At 46.3% G+C, this 20,339-nt stretch overlaps 2 protein-coding genes across 2 annotated transcripts; both read left to right on the top strand.

Annotated features, from left to right (window-relative positions):
• Positions 1–2,933: 2,933 nt before the first annotated feature.
• Positions 2,934–4,867, top strand: LOC144077254 (keratin, type I cytoskeletal 17-like). The gene is made up of 6 exons (XM_077604836.1): positions 2,934–3,016; positions 3,941–4,051; positions 4,147–4,272; positions 4,359–4,555; positions 4,625–4,689; positions 4,773–4,867. The coding sequence occupies exons 1-6, from the start codon at positions 2,939–2,941 to the stop codon at positions 4,865–4,867; spliced, it is 672 nt and encodes a 223-aa protein (XP_077460962.1). The 5' UTR covers positions 2,934–2,938.
• Positions 4,868–14,723: 9,856 nt separating this feature from the next.
• Positions 14,724–17,518, top strand: LOC144077253 (keratin, type I cytoskeletal 17-like). Its single transcript, XM_077604835.1, has 8 exons — positions 14,724–14,918; positions 14,979–15,037; positions 15,511–15,667; positions 16,592–16,702; positions 16,798–16,923; positions 17,010–17,206; positions 17,276–17,340; positions 17,424–17,518. The coding sequence occupies exons 1-8, from the start codon at positions 14,724–14,726 to the stop codon at positions 17,516–17,518; spliced, it is 1,005 nt and encodes a 334-aa protein (XP_077460961.1).
• The last annotated feature ends 2,821 nt before the right edge of the window (positions 17,519–20,339 follow it).

Below are 20,339 nucleotides of genomic sequence, written 5' to 3'. Positions count from 1 at the left end.
ATATGTGGCACGTGAATCTAATACATTAATTACCTAGTTTCTTCAGGCATCAACCTTGCGGTTCGAGGATCTACTAATGCGGATTGGATCCAGACCTTCCGGAGTGTGGAGTATTCCTGGTGTCCTCAAGAATTCGTAGGTTTTCTCTGCGTACTCCAGTTTTACTCCAACAAACCAAAATTATGGATGATTGGGGGAGCACTCTAAATTCCTTGATTATGAGTGCGAGCGTGGATGAGTGTCTGTCTTTTGTGTTTTAATTGGCTAGCCACCAAGATATATCAATATTCTAATATCAAGGTGGAATATTTCTGAAATCGCTGATAAGCCTTTCGAGGACGGCGGTGGCAGAGTAGGACAGAAACAAAAAGAAAAGAATTTCGCCAAATGAAATTTTTTGATTTCTGCAATGGGAAATTTTGGGAACCTGGGGGACTAAACAAAAACAAAAGACTTATCTAGGAGGGCTGCCATTTTGAGTCATGGTAAATTTCATGCCTCAAAAAAGGGGGAATATGTGTGGTACATAACAGTCCTAAAACAGATTGGGGAAACCTTGTTGCAGAAACTGGTCTGGACCTGCAAAGAACCATCAGGCCTTTGATAAAATTAACCCATACGGTGGGGGCATTACAAATCATTATTCAGACTGACAAATTAACTTGTGGATCCTTGTCTGACGTTTTTCCTAAGTCCATGGGCAGGTGGAGAAGACTCTTTTTACAAAATTCTACAATTGTGTCTCAACAACAATGACCATGTCTATGGAGACGGTAAGAAGATCGTCAGAGATGGAAACACCCGGATCCGCCATAGTAAAATTAAAATCTGAGATGACCAGAGAATTCATTTCCGCAACAGGGAGTTCCCAAACGGGAGGCGGTAAGAAATAATTGGTTATTGTTGATGGAAAATGCAGCTATTATAAATAAAACCTGTATAACATGTAGGGGGCCGACCTCTCTTAAGAGTAGTACCCGTGCAAATTACCCCTGATTGTGTAAAGGAGATAATGACAAAAGAAGATGTAAGCCCAAAATGTATGAAATGGAATAATGTCTACCCAGTTACAAGAGCAGCAAAGGACAAGCCTAACTTTTCAACACATGTCGCTTTTAATCATTTTACCTGCTTAATCCTTACAGGGCATGGTCCGACACTGGGAGCGATAAATGTGATGTGGTGTGCCCACGTCCTAAAACAGACTGCACCCCTGATACCACGTTCTGACCTATGGTGGTGGTGTGGTCAAAACAAATTATACGACTCCTGCCGAAATGCAGCGGGACTTTGTGCCTTGGTCTCACTGCTCTTACCAGTGTCTGTTTTTCCATCTACAGTAGAGGAGATACAATTGGCTGTACAGAAATCCGGTATGATGGCGGGCCCCTCGCGACGGCGTCGATCGGCATGGAGAGAGGGTGATCCGACATACATTGATGTGATTGGCATCCTCGGGGCGTACCAGATGAGTATAAGTTGGCTAATCAGGTCGCAGCAGGTTGGGAGTCTATTTTTCTTTTAAGTACCCCAAAACAAAAATGTGATAAATTACCTGCATTAAAATGTCCAAAACCTTGGAAATTATACTGAACAGGGATATGTGGCGATAAAGGAACAACTGGCAGCCACTAGTCTGATGGCGTTCCAGGATCGTGCAGTGGTTGAAATGCTTCTTGAAGGAGCAGGGGGCGTATGCAATGTTTGAAAATGTTGCACTCAACAACATGTCCCCCACTGGGTCCCACACCAGGGCCAACGATGGCCTGCAGACCCTAATCCCCAAGATGAAAAAGCATCCTGGAGTAGAATTATTGTCCGCTTGACAGATTTGTGGGATAAGGCCATACTAATAAGGTTTTGGCCTAATTTGTGGCATTTTCCGTAGCCATTTTTGCTACGATTTTGACATTATGTGGGTGTTGTGTTATTCCAGCTTAAGATCCTTGATAAGCCGATTTATAACCACTGCGATTGCCCCTATAAACTCTAAATTGCATGAATTATATCCTCTGCTGATGAAACGTATTGAGGGGAGCAGTGAATTTCAGGAGCATGGTAATTCCGAGGATGAATTGGGCGAAAATGATTTTGTTTTCTGCTTTTCAGACCTGCCGAACGAGTAGGGCCTAAGCGGGTAAAACTAAAGCCAACGGAAACGGACATTTCCTCCCCATTTTTATTTTTGCCATAAAATGATCATGTGCAAATTTATAATATAGGGGGGAATGTTGGAGTAATCATTATTATAAATGTGTTTGCAATGCTTATTTAGGAATATAAATCCTTATTACAAAAATGCTTACAATATTAATCAATATATTTGCTTATTAGGAATAGTAATGCTCATCCTAAATGTGTAACAATATTAAGCAATATATATATATATATATATATATATATATATGTGTTGATCGCTGTGCTTTTATGTTAGAGTTATTGGCATTAATAAAAGCCATTTTAATGCATCTCTTGCTAAAGTAAGGACTATGGTTCACATCAAGAGGACAGGGAATGGCCTTGGGCATGGAGAGGTCTCACAACAAGTGCTCTTGGGAACTGCGAACTGTTTTCGGCTTCGGAGGGCTCACAACAAGCGCTCTTGGGAACCATGGACTGTTTTGGGAAGCACCTCTTCACTGGAGGGTTCGCATCGAAACTCTCTTGGGAAGATTCGACAAGACCTACAATTGTTTTGAGAACTGTACAAAATTGTTGTGAGACTCTACGAATGTTTAGACTTCTGTGGGGCATGGCGTTAAAATCTTATGAATAAATTAGCGAGACGGACTTCGAGTTGTTAGAATAATCTTGACCGGACGAGCGGGTGGATGTATTCTCTTCTTGCAAGAATTAAATGGAGATGTGACTACAGATGCCTTTTTTATTGAAAGCTGAGTTTGGAAATACCTAAGGATAAACCTAACACAACCTGACGATGGCTCGCACCGACTTGGAGATGCAAGTGGAGGGTCTGAAGGAAGAGCTCAGCCATTTGAAGAAGAACCACGCCGAGGTGAGCCCACGCCTACCGGACTCAAAACGTGAGTGCATGTAGTGTCGTCGCCTGTCGCCGAGAACCGGCTCCCCCTCAGGCGTTTCGTCCCATGTTTTCCCAACATAGCCGCGAGGCCGAGTCCGATGTCAACACACCAGTTTACACGGAGCCTAAACTAACCAGTCCCCAGGACCCTCATGTTTTCGCAAGTTGCGCACCTCACGGTGGGGGTGTCGGTCCCGACCTTCAGCGGCAAGCATTAGTCATGTGGAAAGTATACAGAGCAGATGATTACATATTTGACCAGCGAGAGGATGTTACAAGACGCTTTTAAGTCATTGGCAGTTAACAGGAAGTCAGCTATTTGTCCAACGTGCCGAGACCTATCGTGTGGAAAAAAAGTGTCCTCCTTAAACTTAGTATTGACGTTTCCGGGTCGCTAGCAGATGTTCCGTTAGCTAGCCATTGACAGGCCGTTCAAAAGTGACCACTTTGAGTGACTGCTTTTGGTCATTTAAAAAAAAAAATGGAACTATTAGTCATTAGGATTAAGCGTGGTCGTAAATAAATGTATTCATTCAAATGAAAATGACTAACTCAGTGGTCACGTCCCCAAATAACACTTTAAACTCATTTTCCCCTCCGTACTATTGAACCAATGTCATTAGATTTATTGCAGTCCACATCCAATTGATTTGAACTGGGAGGGTCGGCCGCCAATGCTCTCGTGTCATCGCTACTTACGATAAGGATCGGACGTCTGGCGCCGTCAAGAGCGGCCGAGTCCTCACACGTGGTAAAAAGCATCATTCCGGCGCCAAAAGGCTTCCTGAGAATGTCGTTGTCAGGAGCATGATGCATTCTGATTGGAAAGGCAATGTCAAGCAGCTGTCATTTTCTTCTTTGACTTTTCTGAATCCGATGACGTTGTTCCCCCCGCAGGAAATGGCGGCCTTGCGTAGCCAACTGGACGCCGGGCCAGGGGTCACGAGACAGTACAAGCCCGTCCCCGAGAAGAACAGTCGCGACATGGACAACTGGGACAAGAGCAAGGTCGGCAGGGCCAGATCCCACAAAGTCCGCCTCGCTGCTTTTGGCTGAGCCACGGCCGGCGTGACGCCCGTTGCCTTCCGCCTTCTTTCCCGCAGTTCGATGAGTTGAACATGCAAGTGGCCAGCAGCATGCAGACACTCCAGACCTCCCGCATGGAGATTAGCGAGCTGCAGAAAACGTTGCAGGCCCTGCAGAACGAACTCCAGTCTCAGGTCAGCCTGGTAAGAAGAGGCCAGCGACTCCCGGAAAACGGAGAGAGACGCTCGGCGACGAGCGTACGCCTTTGAGACCTCTAACCCCTCCGCAGAGAGCCGCCGTGGAGAGTCAGTTGGCCAAGACAGAGTCGCGTTACGAGGCCATCGTCAACGGGCTGGAGAACGAGCTGGGCCAGATGAGGTCGGACATCAAGAAGCAGGCGTCCGAATACAAGAAGCTGCAGGAAAACATGACTAGGCTGGAGAAGGAGATCGCCGAATACAGAACATTGCTGGATGGGGAAGACAAGTAAGAGAGTTTCATCCGGTCTCAAGACGCTGGTCTTGGCGCTCTATTCTCTCGTGCGGTCACTAAAAGGAAGCCTTGGATTTTGCCCTTTTGCTTACTTGCAGGACCGTGCAAAAATCTTAAAGAAGTCAAAGGTAAGTCGGTGGGCAAAGGGGATTTTTTTCTCTCTTCCTTTAGGCAGCATTTCACCTTCAATCTCGCTTGTGTCCCTCTTTAGTGCAACCGGTCAGAACCCAGCTGGTGGAGGAGATGGTCAATGGAAAAGTAGTGTCTCGTACAGAAGATGTGGATGTAGACGTGCTGAAGAATTAGGATCAATCGGGTTCAAACCCATCTGTCAGGCAATAGAAAAAATAAAAAAAGTCAATGTCATACTCTAGATCAGGGGTGGCCAACTCCGGTCCTCGAGAGCCGCTATCCTGTGTGTTTTCCACATCTCCCTCTTCTAGCACACCTGAATCAAATGACCAACTCGTCAGCAAGCCATCCAGAAGATTGATACCGATCCTGATTATTTGATTCAGGTGTGTTGGTGGAGGGAGACATGGAAAACAGACCGGATAGCGGCTCTCGAGGACCGGAGTTGGCCACCCCTGCTCTAGATTATTATCATCAGGATGAGATATTTTTGCCACAGAAGGTCGCCATGTCCTTTAAATATGGCAACAACAAAAAATGACAAATGTAACAGGAAAATAATGCCCTGCACAATCCAAGCTTAATAGTTGACACCATCGACAAAGGGCGCCCTGTCAAATGCAAATAAAAAGATTCACGTGAGACTAAAATCCTCCCATTGTCTTTATTGGTTCATTCATTTTCCATACCACTTATCCTAGTGCCGGAGCCTCCTCAAACACTGCCGTTCTCTGATGTGTTTGCTCATCTTTACACATTGTGTGCGCACCGGCTGAGTTATTTTTTCGCCAAATCTAAAAGATAAATACCACTTTATTTGTACAACTGCTACGTCCAAAAACACAGAAGAGCTCTGTCGGATGGTCCTTCACTGGCAAACTTTATGGTCAATCATTCCTGCGTTACAATGAAGACACGATGAATTCCATTGAAGTTCAATTTTACCATTCGGCCTTCGAATGGATAAATCGTGGTTCATTAAGAAATGAGGACAGACGGATAGAAACAGCACCATCGTGTGGCAGAACTAGTAGTGGCAAGTGTACTTTTTGTTAATGTCGGACACAATATTTTCTGTTCTCCTAATTTTTATGCGATTCAACTTTGTGTTAAGGTTGATATTCAGTCTTTCATATTAGGTTTCGCTCATTCATTTATTTATTTTTAAATCTGAAAATCTACAAACAGTTTGGGTGTATGGCGTTCGAAAGAACCTAGCTAATGTTTCTTCATAAAAGCGAGCTGGCGTGACGTGCCGTGACTGAGCGAGCTCATTTGTACATTGTCACGACCTACACGATGACAAAATCATGCACCACGGCCTGCTGACGTCACAGTCGCCTCCTCGGTGACGTCAATTTCAAGCGCAGGCCCCGGTTAGATTTCAGGTGTGTGTGGAGGGAGGGAAGACGAAAGAGAATGGATTGTGTTTCCAACTTTAGCAATGGCTTTACGTATTTCACCGAAAAGTTGACATGGTGTGCCGTTCTCGGTGCTCCAAATGTCTTCCGGTTGGCTTCATTCTTGTTAAGTAGTCAGCTCAAAAGACGGAGTCGAGGACCCCCGTCGCACATGAGTAAGCGCCGGAGAGGAAGAGAGAAAGGGGGGCATGGGGGGAGAGAGAGTGCGTGAGAGAGATGGGGAGAGAGAGAGAGAGAGAGAGAGAGAGAGAGAGAGAGAAACAGACTCCGCCTATCGCAAATCAGCATCCGGAGACGCCAGCTGAGAAAATACAGCATCCAAGGAGGCAAACGAGGATCTTGGAAGCAGCAAAATCAAATGAGCTTAACCGGAGGCGGCCGGGCGGTTTTGAGGAAACGACGACCATAAGACAAACAAACAAGGAAAGAAAGGAAGAAGAAAAAATATCCCCGGAGAGCCGTCGACGAAAAGGCGCAGAATTGACACATCTTCTTTGGGTTATTTCCTGTGAAGTGCTCCTCAATTTTCCTTGTATATGCTGCCTTGGCCTTTTTAATGCCTCTGTTCAGCTCTGCTCTGGCAGCCCTGTATTGTACCTTGTCCCCTGACCTGAAGGCGGTGTTACGGCATTTGATGAGTGCATGTGTCTCACTGGTCATCCAGGGTTTTTGCTTAGGAAAAACCTGTATCCCTTTTGTTAGGTTTAAACACCAGACATTTGTATCACCAATCTGAAAAGAGGAAATCACAGAGAATTTTAGTTAACTTTATTTAAAAATGAGAGGTTCACGGGACTGTTCTCGTCACAGTCCTCCGACACACTCTGAAGAAATCTCCGCCTGCCAAGTCTCTTATTGTGTTTTGGGAGTGTCCAAGTTACAGGAAGTTTCAAGCTGATCAAAGGAGAGATAGTTCTCTCCCAGTTACAAAAGGTTCTTTGATCATGACCATATGCCCCTTCAAGATAACATCTTTACAGTCTCCATCCCGATATCCTGCAATCCTCACACAATAGTTCAAACAGATGTCGGCCCCCCTGGGTAGTTCCTCTTTGTTGAATAAGGTGAAACTCCCCAGAGGTCTAGACACTCTAATTCTATTAACTAACATTTTGACAGTCATACCAGAATCAGGATAACTTATATATAATAATTCCAACACCTTTATTAACAGTGACGTTGTCCGTGCAGTTTTTGATGTAGGAAAGTACAGTGTCCGTGAAGTCCTGGAGGTTGTGGTGTTCAAAAAGTTCCCAAATGGTGCGGGAAAAACAGTCCTGCAGCTGAGAAAGGGCGTCCTCGGGCCAAGTTTTTATTATCTTTATTTGTGGCCTTGTTAGCCTCTGGAGTGGGGTGTATGCAGGGGTGAGGGACAGGCAGAGATGGTCTGATCCAGCAAAGTGAGGGAGGGGTGTGGCTCTATAAGCATGTTTGATATTAGAATAAACATGGTCTAGAGCAGTGGTCATCAAACTACGGCCCGCGGGCCGGATACGGCCCGTCAGCACATTTGGCCCGGCCCTCTGAACAATACCAGAGACGCTATTGGATTTTTTTCCTATTTGGCCTCCAGAAAAAAAATCCTAGGCACGGCCCTGTTAAAGAGAGAACGGAATAATGGCGAAAAAGTTAGGTAAGAGAAAAATTGATTCAGAATGCAGGGTATTTAACCTGCAGTGGACAAACGATTATTTTTTTGTTCAATGCAAAGAAAAGGCTGTTTGTCTCATCTGTCAAGAGACGGTGGCGGTGTTCAAAGAATACAATTTTCGCCAACACTATGAATCCCGTCACAAAGACAAGTACGATAGCTTGCAAGGCCAAATACGAGCAGACAAACTGTCAAAGCTAAAAAGTGGACTACTATCTCAGCAGAATACATTTGTACGCCAAGCTCAGCTGAACCAGGCATCCGTTCGGGCCAGCTTTCGGCTTGCTAAACTGATAGCAAGCAGCGGTAAGCCTTTCACTGACAGAGAGTTTGTTAAGGAGCTGACGGTTCAATTCAACGCCGATTCCTCCCGAGAGGAGTGGTGTGATTTAATGAGGAGTGGTGGGATTTAAATGACTATTATTTAACATTGAGTGAATAGGGTTAGGGTTAAACAAATGAAAGTCTCGTGACCCAAACCTCGGGACTCGCGAACCCGGCGACCAAACGTCCGTTCTACCAAACGTCCGGTCGACCAAACGTCCGGGGACCAAACGTCTTTCGACGAAACGTCCGAGTACCAGTAGAAAGCAGAGGTGTGGGCGCGTGCGTGGGCGTCCGCATGCGTGTGTATTGGCTGGTATCTAACGATGCCATTCAGGGCTGACGGTTCAATCCAACGCCGATTCGTCCCGAGAGGAGTGGTGTGATTTGTGTTGATCGCTTTAGGTGGACATTTCTGTCCATTTTCTGTTGAGGCTTTGGCACTCCTAGTTTAATTGTTTTGTGATCTCATGTAAGCCTGGGGCCTTTGGACAAACATTCTTTTCAAAAAAATCAATCAAAAATCTAATAATAATATAATAATAATAATAATAATAATCGGACATAGGCCATGTCGTCATTACCACAACACAAAAAGCCTACTTGTCATCACACGCAGAAACTGCGTGTGACGAAATTGATGGTGCTTCTCCATAAGCTACGTTTAATCGGCAAAAGACCTAAATAAGTGTAAGTTACGGACTTGTAATTTGTCATTCCGCTGTTGTGGTCGCTTACCTCTCGATTACACACAGGTCGCTTACCTCTCGATTACCGCACACTATCTGCCACTTACCTTCCTTCAAGTCAGCTAGTAGGAGGCAGATCACCAACCAAACATCTATTCATATGCCGCAGAAGGGAATGTGTGTATGTTAGCGCGAGTTTAGATGTCTGATGGATGTGGGGAAAAAACTGTCCTTAAGCCTATTTGTCCGAGCTTTGTGGGACCTATAGCGTCTGCCAGAGGGCAGCAGCTGGAACAGATTGTGACCAGGGTGGTAAGGGTCCCCTATGATGTGCTTGGCTCTGCTGAGGTAACGCGGGCTGGCAATGTCTTCAAGTGAGGGCAGAGAGCAGCCGACAATCCTCTGGGCAGTGTTAATCACTTTCTGCATGGCCTTTTTGTCTGCCGCCGTGCTTCCAGCGTACCACACTGTGATGCCGTACGCCAGGATGCTCTCGACAGTGGTTCTATAGAAGGTTCTCAGAAGATTGGAGCCCAAGTTGTTCTTCCTGAGTACCCTGAGGAAATGGAGTCGTGTCTGAGCCTTCTTCACCACTGCCGTGGTGTTTGTAGACCATGAGAGCTTGTCCGTGACGTGGACCCCCAGGAATTTAAAGGACTGGACCCTGTCTACACATACTCCATTTATGAGGAGTGGGGCCAGATCTGTGCCGTGTTTGCGAAAGTCCAAGATTATTTCTTTAGTTTTCGTGGTGTTCAGTGTGAGATTGTTCACCGAGCACCACGAAGACAAATTGTTGACCTCATCTCTGTAAGCCGACTCATCCCCTCCTGAGATGAGTCCGACCACAGTGGTGTCGTCAGCGAATTTGATGATGGCGTTAGACTGGTGGGTGGGTGCACAGTCGTAGGTGTACAGGGAGTACAGAAGAGGACTCAGTACACAGCCTTGAGGGGAGCCAGTGCTTAGTGTAATGGAGGAAGAGAGGTGGGGACCAAGTCTAACAGTCTGTGGTCGGTTGGTCAAGAAGTCCTTTATCCAGCAGCAGATTGAAGAGGATAGTCCAAGGTGGGAGAGTTTGTCAGTCAGAATGTCCGGTTTTATGGTATTGAAGGCTGAGCTGTAGTCAATGAAGAGCATCCTCACGTAGTTCCCAGGGTGTTCCAGATGGCTCAGTGCTGTATGAAGAGCAATGGCAATAGCATCATCAGTGGACCTGTTTGCCCTATAAGCAAACTGGTGAGGGTCAATTGAGGGAGAGATAGTATTCCGGATATGGCGGGCTACCAACTTTTCAAAGCACTTCATGATCACAGGCGTGAGGGCAACAGGCCTATAATCATTCATGCTGCCAATGGTTGGCTTTTTGGGGACAGGGATGATGGTGGCAGATTTCAGACAAGATGGAATGATGGATAGTTGCAGGGAACAATTGAAAATATTTGTGAAGACTCCAGCCAGCTGGTCAGCACAGGCTTTGAGCACCTTCCCAGGTACCCCGTCAGGGCCCGCAGCCTTCCTGGTGTTCACAGACCGCATTACCAGTCTCACTTCCTGTTCCCGGAACGTCAGTGTGGGAATAAAAAGGGATGAGGACCAGAGTTTTTTTCCAGCCACGAGCCATCAAGAACTATTCCGCGGGCACGTGAATTTCTCTGAAGCCATTTTTGCCACCGGCTCGTTTTACTCCTTCAAGCCACGGCGGGTTGTTCAAAGAGGATTTAGTCGAGGCGCAGCATTGTCGGCATATCTCATGTCTCATTTGAATGACAAGATATGTAATTCTTAGTGAAGTTAATGACAAATTTCCTCTTAATGATTGTAATGCTGTTACGGTGGAAGCGCTCTTTCGGTGGAAGTGTTCCAACCAGACGCTTGGAAACACCCTTCCATAGAACCACTCCCCTTTGGTCTTTCAAGCCACGGCGGGGTGTTTGAATAGGATTTAGTCGACGCACAGAAGTTAATGACAAATTTCCTCTTAATGATTTTAATGTTCTTACGGTGGAAGCGCTCTTTTGGTGGAAGCGTTCCATCCAGATGGTTGGAAACACCCTTCCATAGAACCACTCACTCCCCTTTGGTCTTTTTTCTTTCTTTCGGTAGTGTAATTTCTTAGGAAACTTTGTCTTTTGCAGCGATGGATGAAAAATGCCAGGAATGAAGTTTGGATGGTGACAAGAACAAATGTCCGGTCTTTTCCATCATTATGAACGGCTACGCAGCCACCAAAATGTAAGGAATGAAGTCTAGATGGTGAGAAGAAGCCATCTCTGATCGCTTCCACCATAATCAACGCTCACGCCGCCATTCAAGGTGTGGTTTGTTTGTTTCGAGCCAGACAAATGGGGAAAGGTTGACAATGAACTTCCTGCTGCTCACCAGAGAGAATTCACCTCACTCGCTTCTTCCTCATGTACCTTTTACCTTCAACTTTTTAACATAATTCATGAGCATTTTAATAACATACGTGAACACGACAAGATGGAAGAGGATAGTCCAAGGTGGGAGAGTTTGTCAGCCAGAATGTCCGGTTTTATCGTGTTGAAGGCTGAGCTATAGTCAATGAAAAGCATCCTCACGTAGATCCCATGGTGCTCCAGGTGGCTCAGTGCTGTGTGCTCAGTGGACCTATTTGCTCTATAGGCAAACTGGTGAGGGTCAACTGAGGGAGGGATTATAGCCCCTGTTTTATGCAGTGGTCTGTTGGGGATGCGGGAGCACGGAGAGGGACAGGAACAGGCTGAATAAGCTGGTCAGGAGGGCCAGCTCTGTTCTGGGCTGTCCTTTGGACTCTGTGGAGGAAGTGGGAGAGCGGAGGATGCTGACCAGGATGATGTCCATCATGGACAGCACCTCCCAGTCTCTGCATGAGTCTGTGGAGTCCCTCCAAAGCTCTTTTAGCAATAGACTGCGGCACCCTCATTGCAGGAAGGAGCGCTTCCGCAGATCCTTCCTCCCATCAGCTGTCAGGCTCTTTAACAAAAAAATGGCTGAGTGTTAAGACCTACCGTATGCATGCATGTACATCTATGTGTAAGTATGTATATATGTGCTTATATATATGTGTATGTGTATGTGTGTATGTACACGTATGTGTATGTGTATATGTATATATATATATATATATATATATATATATATATATATATATATATACTTCAGCAACACGCTTATTTATTTATAAATTTATTCATGTATTTATTTATTAACTTACTTATTACCTATCTATTTATGTCTAAAATGCCTTTCCTATTTCTGCATCCTCACCCTCTTGCTACTGTGACAACGAAATTTCCCGAATACGGGATGAATAAAGTTATCCAATCCAATATGGCGGGCGACCAACTTTTCAAAGCACTTCATGATCACAGGCGTAAGTGCAACAGGCCTATAATCATTCAGACTGTCAATGGTTGGCTTTTTAGGGACAGGGATAATGGTGGCAGATTTCAGGCAGGATGGAATGATGGATTGTTGCAGGGAACAATTGAAGATCTTTGTGAAAACACCAGTCAGCTGGTCAGCACAGGCTTTGAGCACCTTCCCAGGTACTCCGTCAGGGCCAGCAGCCTTCCTGGTGTTCACAGTCCGCAGTACCTGTCTCACTTCATGTTCCTGAAGCTCCAGTGTACTGCTGCAGGGTGGTGGTGGAGGTGTTTAGACTGGCTCTAATTTGTCAGTCTCAAAGCGGGCAAAGAAACGGTTCAGTTCCTCTGCTAGTGAGGCAGCTGCGTTAACAGACACATTATTGTCATTGTAATTGGTAATATGTCCTATTCCCTGCTACATCTTCTTTGAGTTATTTCCTGTCAAGTGCTCCTCAATTTTCCTTGTATATGCTGCCTTGGCCTTTTTAATGCTTCTGTTCAGCTCTTCTCTGGCAGCGCTGTATTGTACCTTGTCCCCTGACCTGAAGGCGGTGTTACGGCATTTGATGAGTGCATGTGTCTCACTGGTCATCCAGGGTTTTTGCTTAGGAAAAACCTGTATCCCTTTATTAACAGTGACGTTGTCCGTGCAGTTTTTGATGTAGGAAAGTACAGTGTCCGTGAAGTCCTGGAGGTTGTGGTGTTCAAAAAGTTCCCAAATGGTGCGGGAAAAACAGTCTTGCAGCTGAGAAAGGGCGTTCTCGGGCCAAGTTTTTATTATATTTATTTGTGGCCTTGTTAGCCTCTGGAGTGGGGTGTATGCAGGGGTGAGGGACAGGCAGAGATGGTCTGATCCAGCAAAGTGAGGGAGGGGTGTGGCTCTATAAGCATGTTTGATATTAGAATAAACATGGTCTAGAGCAATGGTCATCAAACTACGGCCCGTCAGCACATTTGGCCCGGCCCTCTGAACAATACCAGAGACGCTATTGGATTTTTTTCCTATTTGGCCTCCAGAAAAAAAATCCTAGGCACGGCCCTGTTAAAGAGAGAACGGAATAATGGCGAAAAAGTTAGGTAAGAGAAAAATTGATTCAGAATGCAGGGTATTTAACCTGCAGTGGACAGACGATTATTTTTTTGTTCAATGCAAAGAAAAGGCTGTTTGTCTCATCTGTCAAGAGACGGTGGCGGTGTTCAAAGAATACAATTTTCGCCGACACTATGAATCCCGTCACAAAGACAAGTACGATAGCTTGCAAGGCCAAATACAAGCAGACAAACTGTCAAAGCTAAAAAGTGGACTACTATCTCAGCAGAATACATTTGTACGCCAAGCTCAGCTGAACCAGGCATCCGTTCGGGCCAGCTTTCGGCTTGCTAAACTGATAGCAAGCAGCGGTAAGCCTTTCACTGACAGAGAGTTTGTTAAGAAATGTATGGATGCTGTCGCGGAGGAGGTGTGTCCCGAGAAGAAAGATGCATTTAATGTCGTAAGTCTGTCGGCGAGTACAATCACCAGACGCGTTGAAGAAATCGGGAGTAATGTATATGCCCAGCTGCAGCAGAAGACGAAAGAATTTGACTTTTTTTCATTAGCACTGGATGAAAGCACGGACGTGCAAGACACAGCGCAACTGCTCATTTTTATTTTTATTTTATGGCTTTCATGGCTTTTTTTTCTATGAAGAACCCAGAGAGAGTTATTTTGTTATTATTTATTTCATAAATAGTGTTATTTATTTCCTGTTTTTTCTGTGAAGAACTCAGAGAGGGTTATTTAGTTATTACTTATTTCCTTAGTAGTGTTATTATTTTTTTCCTGACTTTTTTTTCCTGTAAAGAACCTGGAAAGGGTTATTTGGTTATGTGTGGCTTTCTGGAAAACAATAAAAAAATTAAGCTCCCCTACGATCGTCACACTTTTTCTGTTACAAACTGACACCGGCCCCCCATCAGAGAAGGGAAAAGTTATGTGGCCCTCACAGGAAAAAGTTTGGGGACCCCTGGTCTAGAGTTTCATCTCCTCTGGTGTGACACTTCACGTACTGGATAAACATAGGCAGAACAGTCTTTAAACATGCTTTGTTGAAGTCACCGGCGACAATAAAGACTCCATCAGGGTGGTCAAGCTGCTGTTTGTTTACAGTCGCTAGCAGGAGGCTAAGTGCTGTGCTAACGTTAGCATCCGGTGGGATGTAAACAGCCATTACAATGACAATCGTTAGCTCTCTAGGTAGATAGAAGGCCCTGCACTGTACCGCCAATAGCTCTAAATCCGGGGAGCAGTGAGTGTTAAAGATCCTACTGTCGCGACACTATTCATTGTGTATGAACACGCAAAGTCCCCCTCCTTTGCTTTTCCCTGTTAATTCTTTTGAACGATCGTTTCGAAATAGCGTCCGGCTAGCTAGCTCATGTTCCTGAAGCTCGGGGCCACTCCCCCTCGGGAGCCGCCTTATAAAAGTCCTCCCGCATCCAGGCTTTACTCCATCTCCTCTGGGCCTTTTTCTTTGGTTCGCCAAAGTCTCAGCAGAGCATTAGCGCCACCTCAGCCTACAAACTCCGGTCACCATGGGGACCGGCGGCTCCAAAGGCGACTCAGGCAACCCAGGCCACGCAGGTAACGCCGACAACAACAACAACAACAACAACAACAACAACAACAATCACGATGGGTGGAACAGGGTGAATATTACCGCCAACATCAACCTGTTTGCCGTCACCAAAAAGTTCACCACGCAGAACCTCAAAGGCCGGCAGCACGAGGTGCACTCCCTGGACGAGCGCTGACGAGGCTTTGTGTTTTTTCCCCCCCGGGACTTTTAGCCCAGCATGCTGTGGAAGACCTACGATGACGGGCTGGCGAGAGACGATTTCAGAATGAAGTGAGTGCTAGCGATAACGCTGGTTTGGAGTTTAAAGGGACGCAACTCGGAATCGTTTGGCTTTTAGTCTACGTCGTCTTTCGGGCGCGTTCTTTCCTTCATACGGTCATGTTGCTCCGTCGGGGAGATATTGATAGTTGACTGAATGCCTTTACTGTCATTATACAATGACATGTCAAGCTTCAGCACAAAGTCCTAAAAAAGATGGATACATGAAGTGAGGTGAAGAAGCAATTCAAGTGGTTAGCGGCACCTTGGGTAGCGAGCCATAATGTCATTGCTGTCGTCACGGCTGCAGTTATCAGGTATCCCAGCTGTCTGTCAGGGAGTGTATATGAAGCGTCCCGTTTTCTCCCTCAGACGTTAACAAAAACCGGCGCAAGGGGTTTAGATGGCCCTTGATCTCGTGCTTTTGCCGTTGCCGCCAGCGCGAACACTTACGGAGGAACGCTTGTCCCGACGTGAACCCGCAGGTACAAGAACGAGCTGGCCAGAGGCACGTTGGGGGATGCGGACATCGCCGGGCTGCGCAAAGTGGTGAAACACCTGATGATGGCTCGCACCGACTTGGAGATGCAAGTGGAGGGTCTGAAGGAAGAGCTCAGCCATTTGAAGAAGAACCACGCCGAGGTGAGCCCACGCCTACCGGACTCAAAACGTGAGTGCATGTAGTGTCGTCGCCTGTCGCCGAGAACCGGCTCCCCCTCAGGCGTTTCGTCCCATGTTTTCCCAACATAGCCGCGAGGCCGAGTCCGATGTCAACACACCAGTTTACACGGAGCCTAAACTAACCAGTCCCCAGGACCCTCATGTTTTCGCAAGTTGCGCACCTCACGGTGGGGGTGTCGGTCCCGACCTTCAGCGGCAAGCATTAGTCATGTGGAAAGTATACAGAGCAGATGATTACATATTTGACCAGCGAGAGGATGTTACAAGACGCTTTTAAGTCATTGGCAGTTAACAGGAAGTCAGCTATTTGTCCAACGTGCCGAGACCTATCGTGTGGAAAAAAAGTGTCCTCCTTAAACTTAGTATTGACGTTTCCGGGTCGCTAGCAGATGTTCCGTTAGCTAGCCATTGACAGGCCGTTCAAAAGTGACCACTTTGAGTGACTGCTTTTGGTCATTTAAAAAAAAAAATGGAACTATTAGTCATTAGGATTAAGCGTGGTCGTAAATAAATGTATTCATTCAAATGAAAATGACTAACTCAGTGGTCACGTCCCCAAATAACACTTTAAACTCATTTTCCCCTCCGTACTATTGAACCAATGTCATTAGATTTATTGCAGTCCACATCCAATTGATTTGAACTGGGAGGGTCGGCCGCCAATGCTCTCGTGTCATCGCTACTTACGATAAGGATCGGACGTCTGGCGCCGTCAAGAGCGGCCGAGTCCTCACACGTGGTAAAAAGCATCATTCCGGCGCCAAAAGGCTTCCTGAGAATGTCGTTGTCAGGAGCATGATGCATTCTGATTGGAAAGGCAATGTCAAGCAGCTGTCATTTTCTTCTTTGACTTTTCTGAATCCGATGACGTTGTTCCCCCCGCAGGAAATGGCGGCCTTGCGTAGCCAACTGGACGCCGGGCCAGGGGTCACGAGACAGTACAAGCCCGTCCCCGAGAAGAACAGTCGCGACATGGACAACTGGGACAAGAGCAAGGTCGGCAGGGCCAGATCCCACAAAGTCCGCCTCGCTGCTTTTGGCTGAGCCACGGCCGGCGTGACGCCCGTTGCCTTCCGCCTTCTTTCCCGCAGTTCGATGAGTTGAACATGCAAGTGGCCAGCAGCATGCAGACACTCCAGACCTCCCGCATGGAGATTAGCGAGCTGCAGAAAACGTTGCAGGCCCTGCAGAACGAACTCCAGTCTCAGGTCAGCCTGGTAAGAAGAGGCCAGCGACTCCCGGAAAACGGAGAGAGACGCTCGGCGACGAGCGTACGCCTTTGAGACCTCTAACCCCTCCGCAGAGAGCCGCCGTGGAGAGTCAGTTGGCCAAGACAGAGTCGCGTTACGAGGCCATCGTCAACGGGCTGGAGAACGAGCTGGGCCAGATGAGGTCGGACATCAAGAAGCAGGCGTCCGAATACAAGAAGCTGCAGGAAAACATGACTAGGCTGGAGAAGGAGATCGCCGAATACAGAACATTGCTGGATGGGGAAGACAAGTAAGAGAGTTTCATCCGGTCTCAAGACGCTGGTCTTGGCGCTCTATTCTCTCGTGCGGTCACTAAAAGGAAGCCTTGGATTTTGCCCTTTTGCTTACTTGCAGGACCGTGCAAAAATCTTAAAGAAGTCAAAGGTAAGTCGGTGGGCAAAGGGGATTTTTTTCTCTCTTCCTTTAGGCAGCATTTCACCTTCAATCTCGCTTGTGTCCCTCTTTAGTGCAACCGGTCAGAACCCAGCTGGTGGAGGAGATGGTCAATGGAAAAGTAGTGTCTCGTACAGAAGATGTGGATGTAGACGTGCTGAAGAATTAGGATCAATCGGGTTCAAACCCATCTGTCAGGCAATAGAAAAAATAAAAAAAGTCAATGTCATACTCTAGATCAGGGGTGGCCAACTCCGGTCCTCGAGAGCCGCTATCCTGTGTGTTTTCCACATCTCCCTCTTCTAGCACACCTGAATCAAATGACCAACTCGTCAGCAAGCCATCCAGAAGATTGATACCGATCCTGATTATTTGATTCAGGTGTGTTGGTGGAGGGAGACATGGAAAACAGACCGGATAGCGGCTCTCGAGGACCGGAGTTGGCCACCCCTGCTCTAGATTATTATCATCAGGATGAGATATTTTTGCCACAGAAGGTCGCCATGTCCTTTAAATATGGCAACAACAAAAAATGACAAATGTAACAGGAAAATAATGCCCTGCACAATCCAAGCTTAATAGTTGACACCATCGACAAAGGGCGCCCTGTCAAATGCAAATAAAAAGATTCACGTGAGACTAAAATCCTCCCATTGTCTTTATTGGTTCATTCATTTTCCATACCACTTATCCTAGTGCCGGAGCCTCCTCAAACACTGCCGTTCTCTGATGTGTTTGCTCATCTTTACACATTGTGTGCGCACCGGCTGAGTTATTTTTTCGCCAAATCTAAAAGATAAATACCACTTTATTTGTACAACTGCTACGTCCAAAAACACAGAAGAGCTCTGTCGGATGGTCCTTCACTGGCAAACTTTATGGTCAATCATTCCTGCGTTACAATGAAGACACGATGAATTCCATTGAAGTTCAATTTTACCATTCGGCCTTCGAATGGATAAATCGTGGTTCATTAAGAAATGAGGACAGACGGATAGAAACAGCACCATCGTGTGGCAGAACTAGTAGTGGCAAGTGTACTTTTTGTTAATGTCGGACACAATATTTTCTGTTCTCCTAATTTTTATGCGATTCAACTTTGTGTTAAGGTTGATATTCAGTCTTTCATATTAGGTTTCGCTCATTCATTTATTTATTTTTAAATCTGAAAATCTACAAACAGTTTGGGTGTATGGCGTTCGAAAGAACCTAGCTAATGTTTCTTCATAAAAGCGAGCTGGCGTGACGTGCCGTGACTGAGCGAGCTCATTTGTACATTGTCACGACCTACACGATGACAAAATCATGCACCACGGCCTGCTGACGTCACAGTCGCCTCCTCGGTGACGTCAATTTCAAGCGCAGGCCCCGGTTAGATTTCAGGTGTGTGTGGAGGGAGGGAAGACGAAAGAGAATGGATTGTGTTTCCAACTTTAGCAATGGCTTTACGTATTTCACCGAAAAGTTGACATGGTGTGCCGTTCTCGGTGCTCCAAATGTCTTCCGGTTGGCTTCATTCTTGTTAAGTAGTCAGCTCAAAAGACGGAGTCGAGGACCCCCGTCGCACATGAGTAAGCGCCGGAGAGGAAGAGAGAAAGGGGGGCATGGGGGGAGAGAGAGTGCGTGAGAGAGATGGGGAGAGAGAGAGAGAGAGAGAGAGAGAGAGAGAGAGAAACAGACTCCGCCTATCGCAAATCAGCATCCGGAGACGCCAGCTGAGAAAATACAGCATCCAAGGAGGCAAACGAGGATCTTGGAAGCAGCAAAATCAAATGAGCTTAACCGGAGGCGGCCGGGCGGTTTTGAGGAAACGACGACCATAAGACAAACAAACAAGGAAAGAAAGGAAGAAGAAAAAATATCCCCGGAGAGCCGTCGACGAAAAGGCGCAGAATTGACACATCTTCTTTGGGTTATTTCCTGTGAAGTGCTCCTCAATTTTCCTTGTATATGCTGCCTTGGCCTTTTTAATGCCTCTGTTCAGCTCTGCTCTGGCAGCCCTGTATTGTACCTTGTCCCCTGACCTGAAGGCGGTGTTACGGCATTTGATGAGTGCATGTGTCTCACTGGTCATCCAGGGTTTTTGCTTAGGAAAAACCTGTATCCCTTTTGTTAGGTTTAAACACCAGACATTTGTATCACCAATCTGAAAAGAGGAAATCACAGAGAATTTTAGTTAACTTTATTTAAAAATGAGAGGTTCACGGGACTGTTCTCGTCACAGTCCTCCGACACACTCTGAAGAAATCTCCGCCTGCCAAGTCTCTTATTGTGTTTTGGGAGTGTCCAAGTTACAGGAAGTTTCAAGCTGATCAAAGGAGAGATAGTTCTCTCCCAGTTACAAAAGGTTCTTTGATCATGACCATATGCCCCTTCAAGATAACATCTTTACAGTCTCCATCCCGATATCCTGCAATCCTCACACAATAGTTCAAACAGATGTCGGCCCCCCTGGGTAGTTCCTCTTTGTTGAATAAGGTGAAACTCCCCAGAGGTCTAGACACTCTAATTCTATTAACTAACATTTTGACAGTCATACCAGAATCAGGATAACTTATATATAATAATTCCAACACCTTTATTAACAGTGACGTTGTCCGTGCAGTTTTTGATGTAGGAAAGTACAGTGTCCGTGAAGTCCTGGAGGTTGTGGTGTTCAAAAAGTTCCCAAATGGTGCGGGAAAAACAGTCCTGCAGCTGAGAAAGGGCGTCCTCGGGCCAAGTTTTTATTATCTTTATTTGTGGCCTTGTTAGCCTCTGGAGTGGGGTGTATGCAGGGGTGAGGGACAGGCAGAGATGGTCTGATCCAGCAAAGTGAGGGAGGGGTGTGGCTCTATAAGCATGTTTGATATTAGAATAAACATGGTCTAGAGCAGTGGTCATCAAACTACGGCCCGCGGGCCGGATACGGCCCGTCAGCACATTTGGCCCGGCCCTCTGAACAATACCAGAGACGCTATTGGATTTTTTTCCTATTTGGCCTCCAGAAA

This window comes from Stigmatopora argus, chromosome 7, assembly GCF_051989625.1.
Source record: "Stigmatopora argus isolate UIUO_Sarg chromosome 7, RoL_Sarg_1.0, whole genome shotgun sequence".
In the NCBI taxonomy this organism is placed as follows: domain Eukaryota; kingdom Metazoa; phylum Chordata; class Actinopteri; order Syngnathiformes; family Syngnathidae; genus Stigmatopora; species Stigmatopora argus.
The sequence above is the reverse complement of the archived record's forward strand: the minus strand, read 5'-3'. Positions and strand labels throughout refer to the sequence as shown.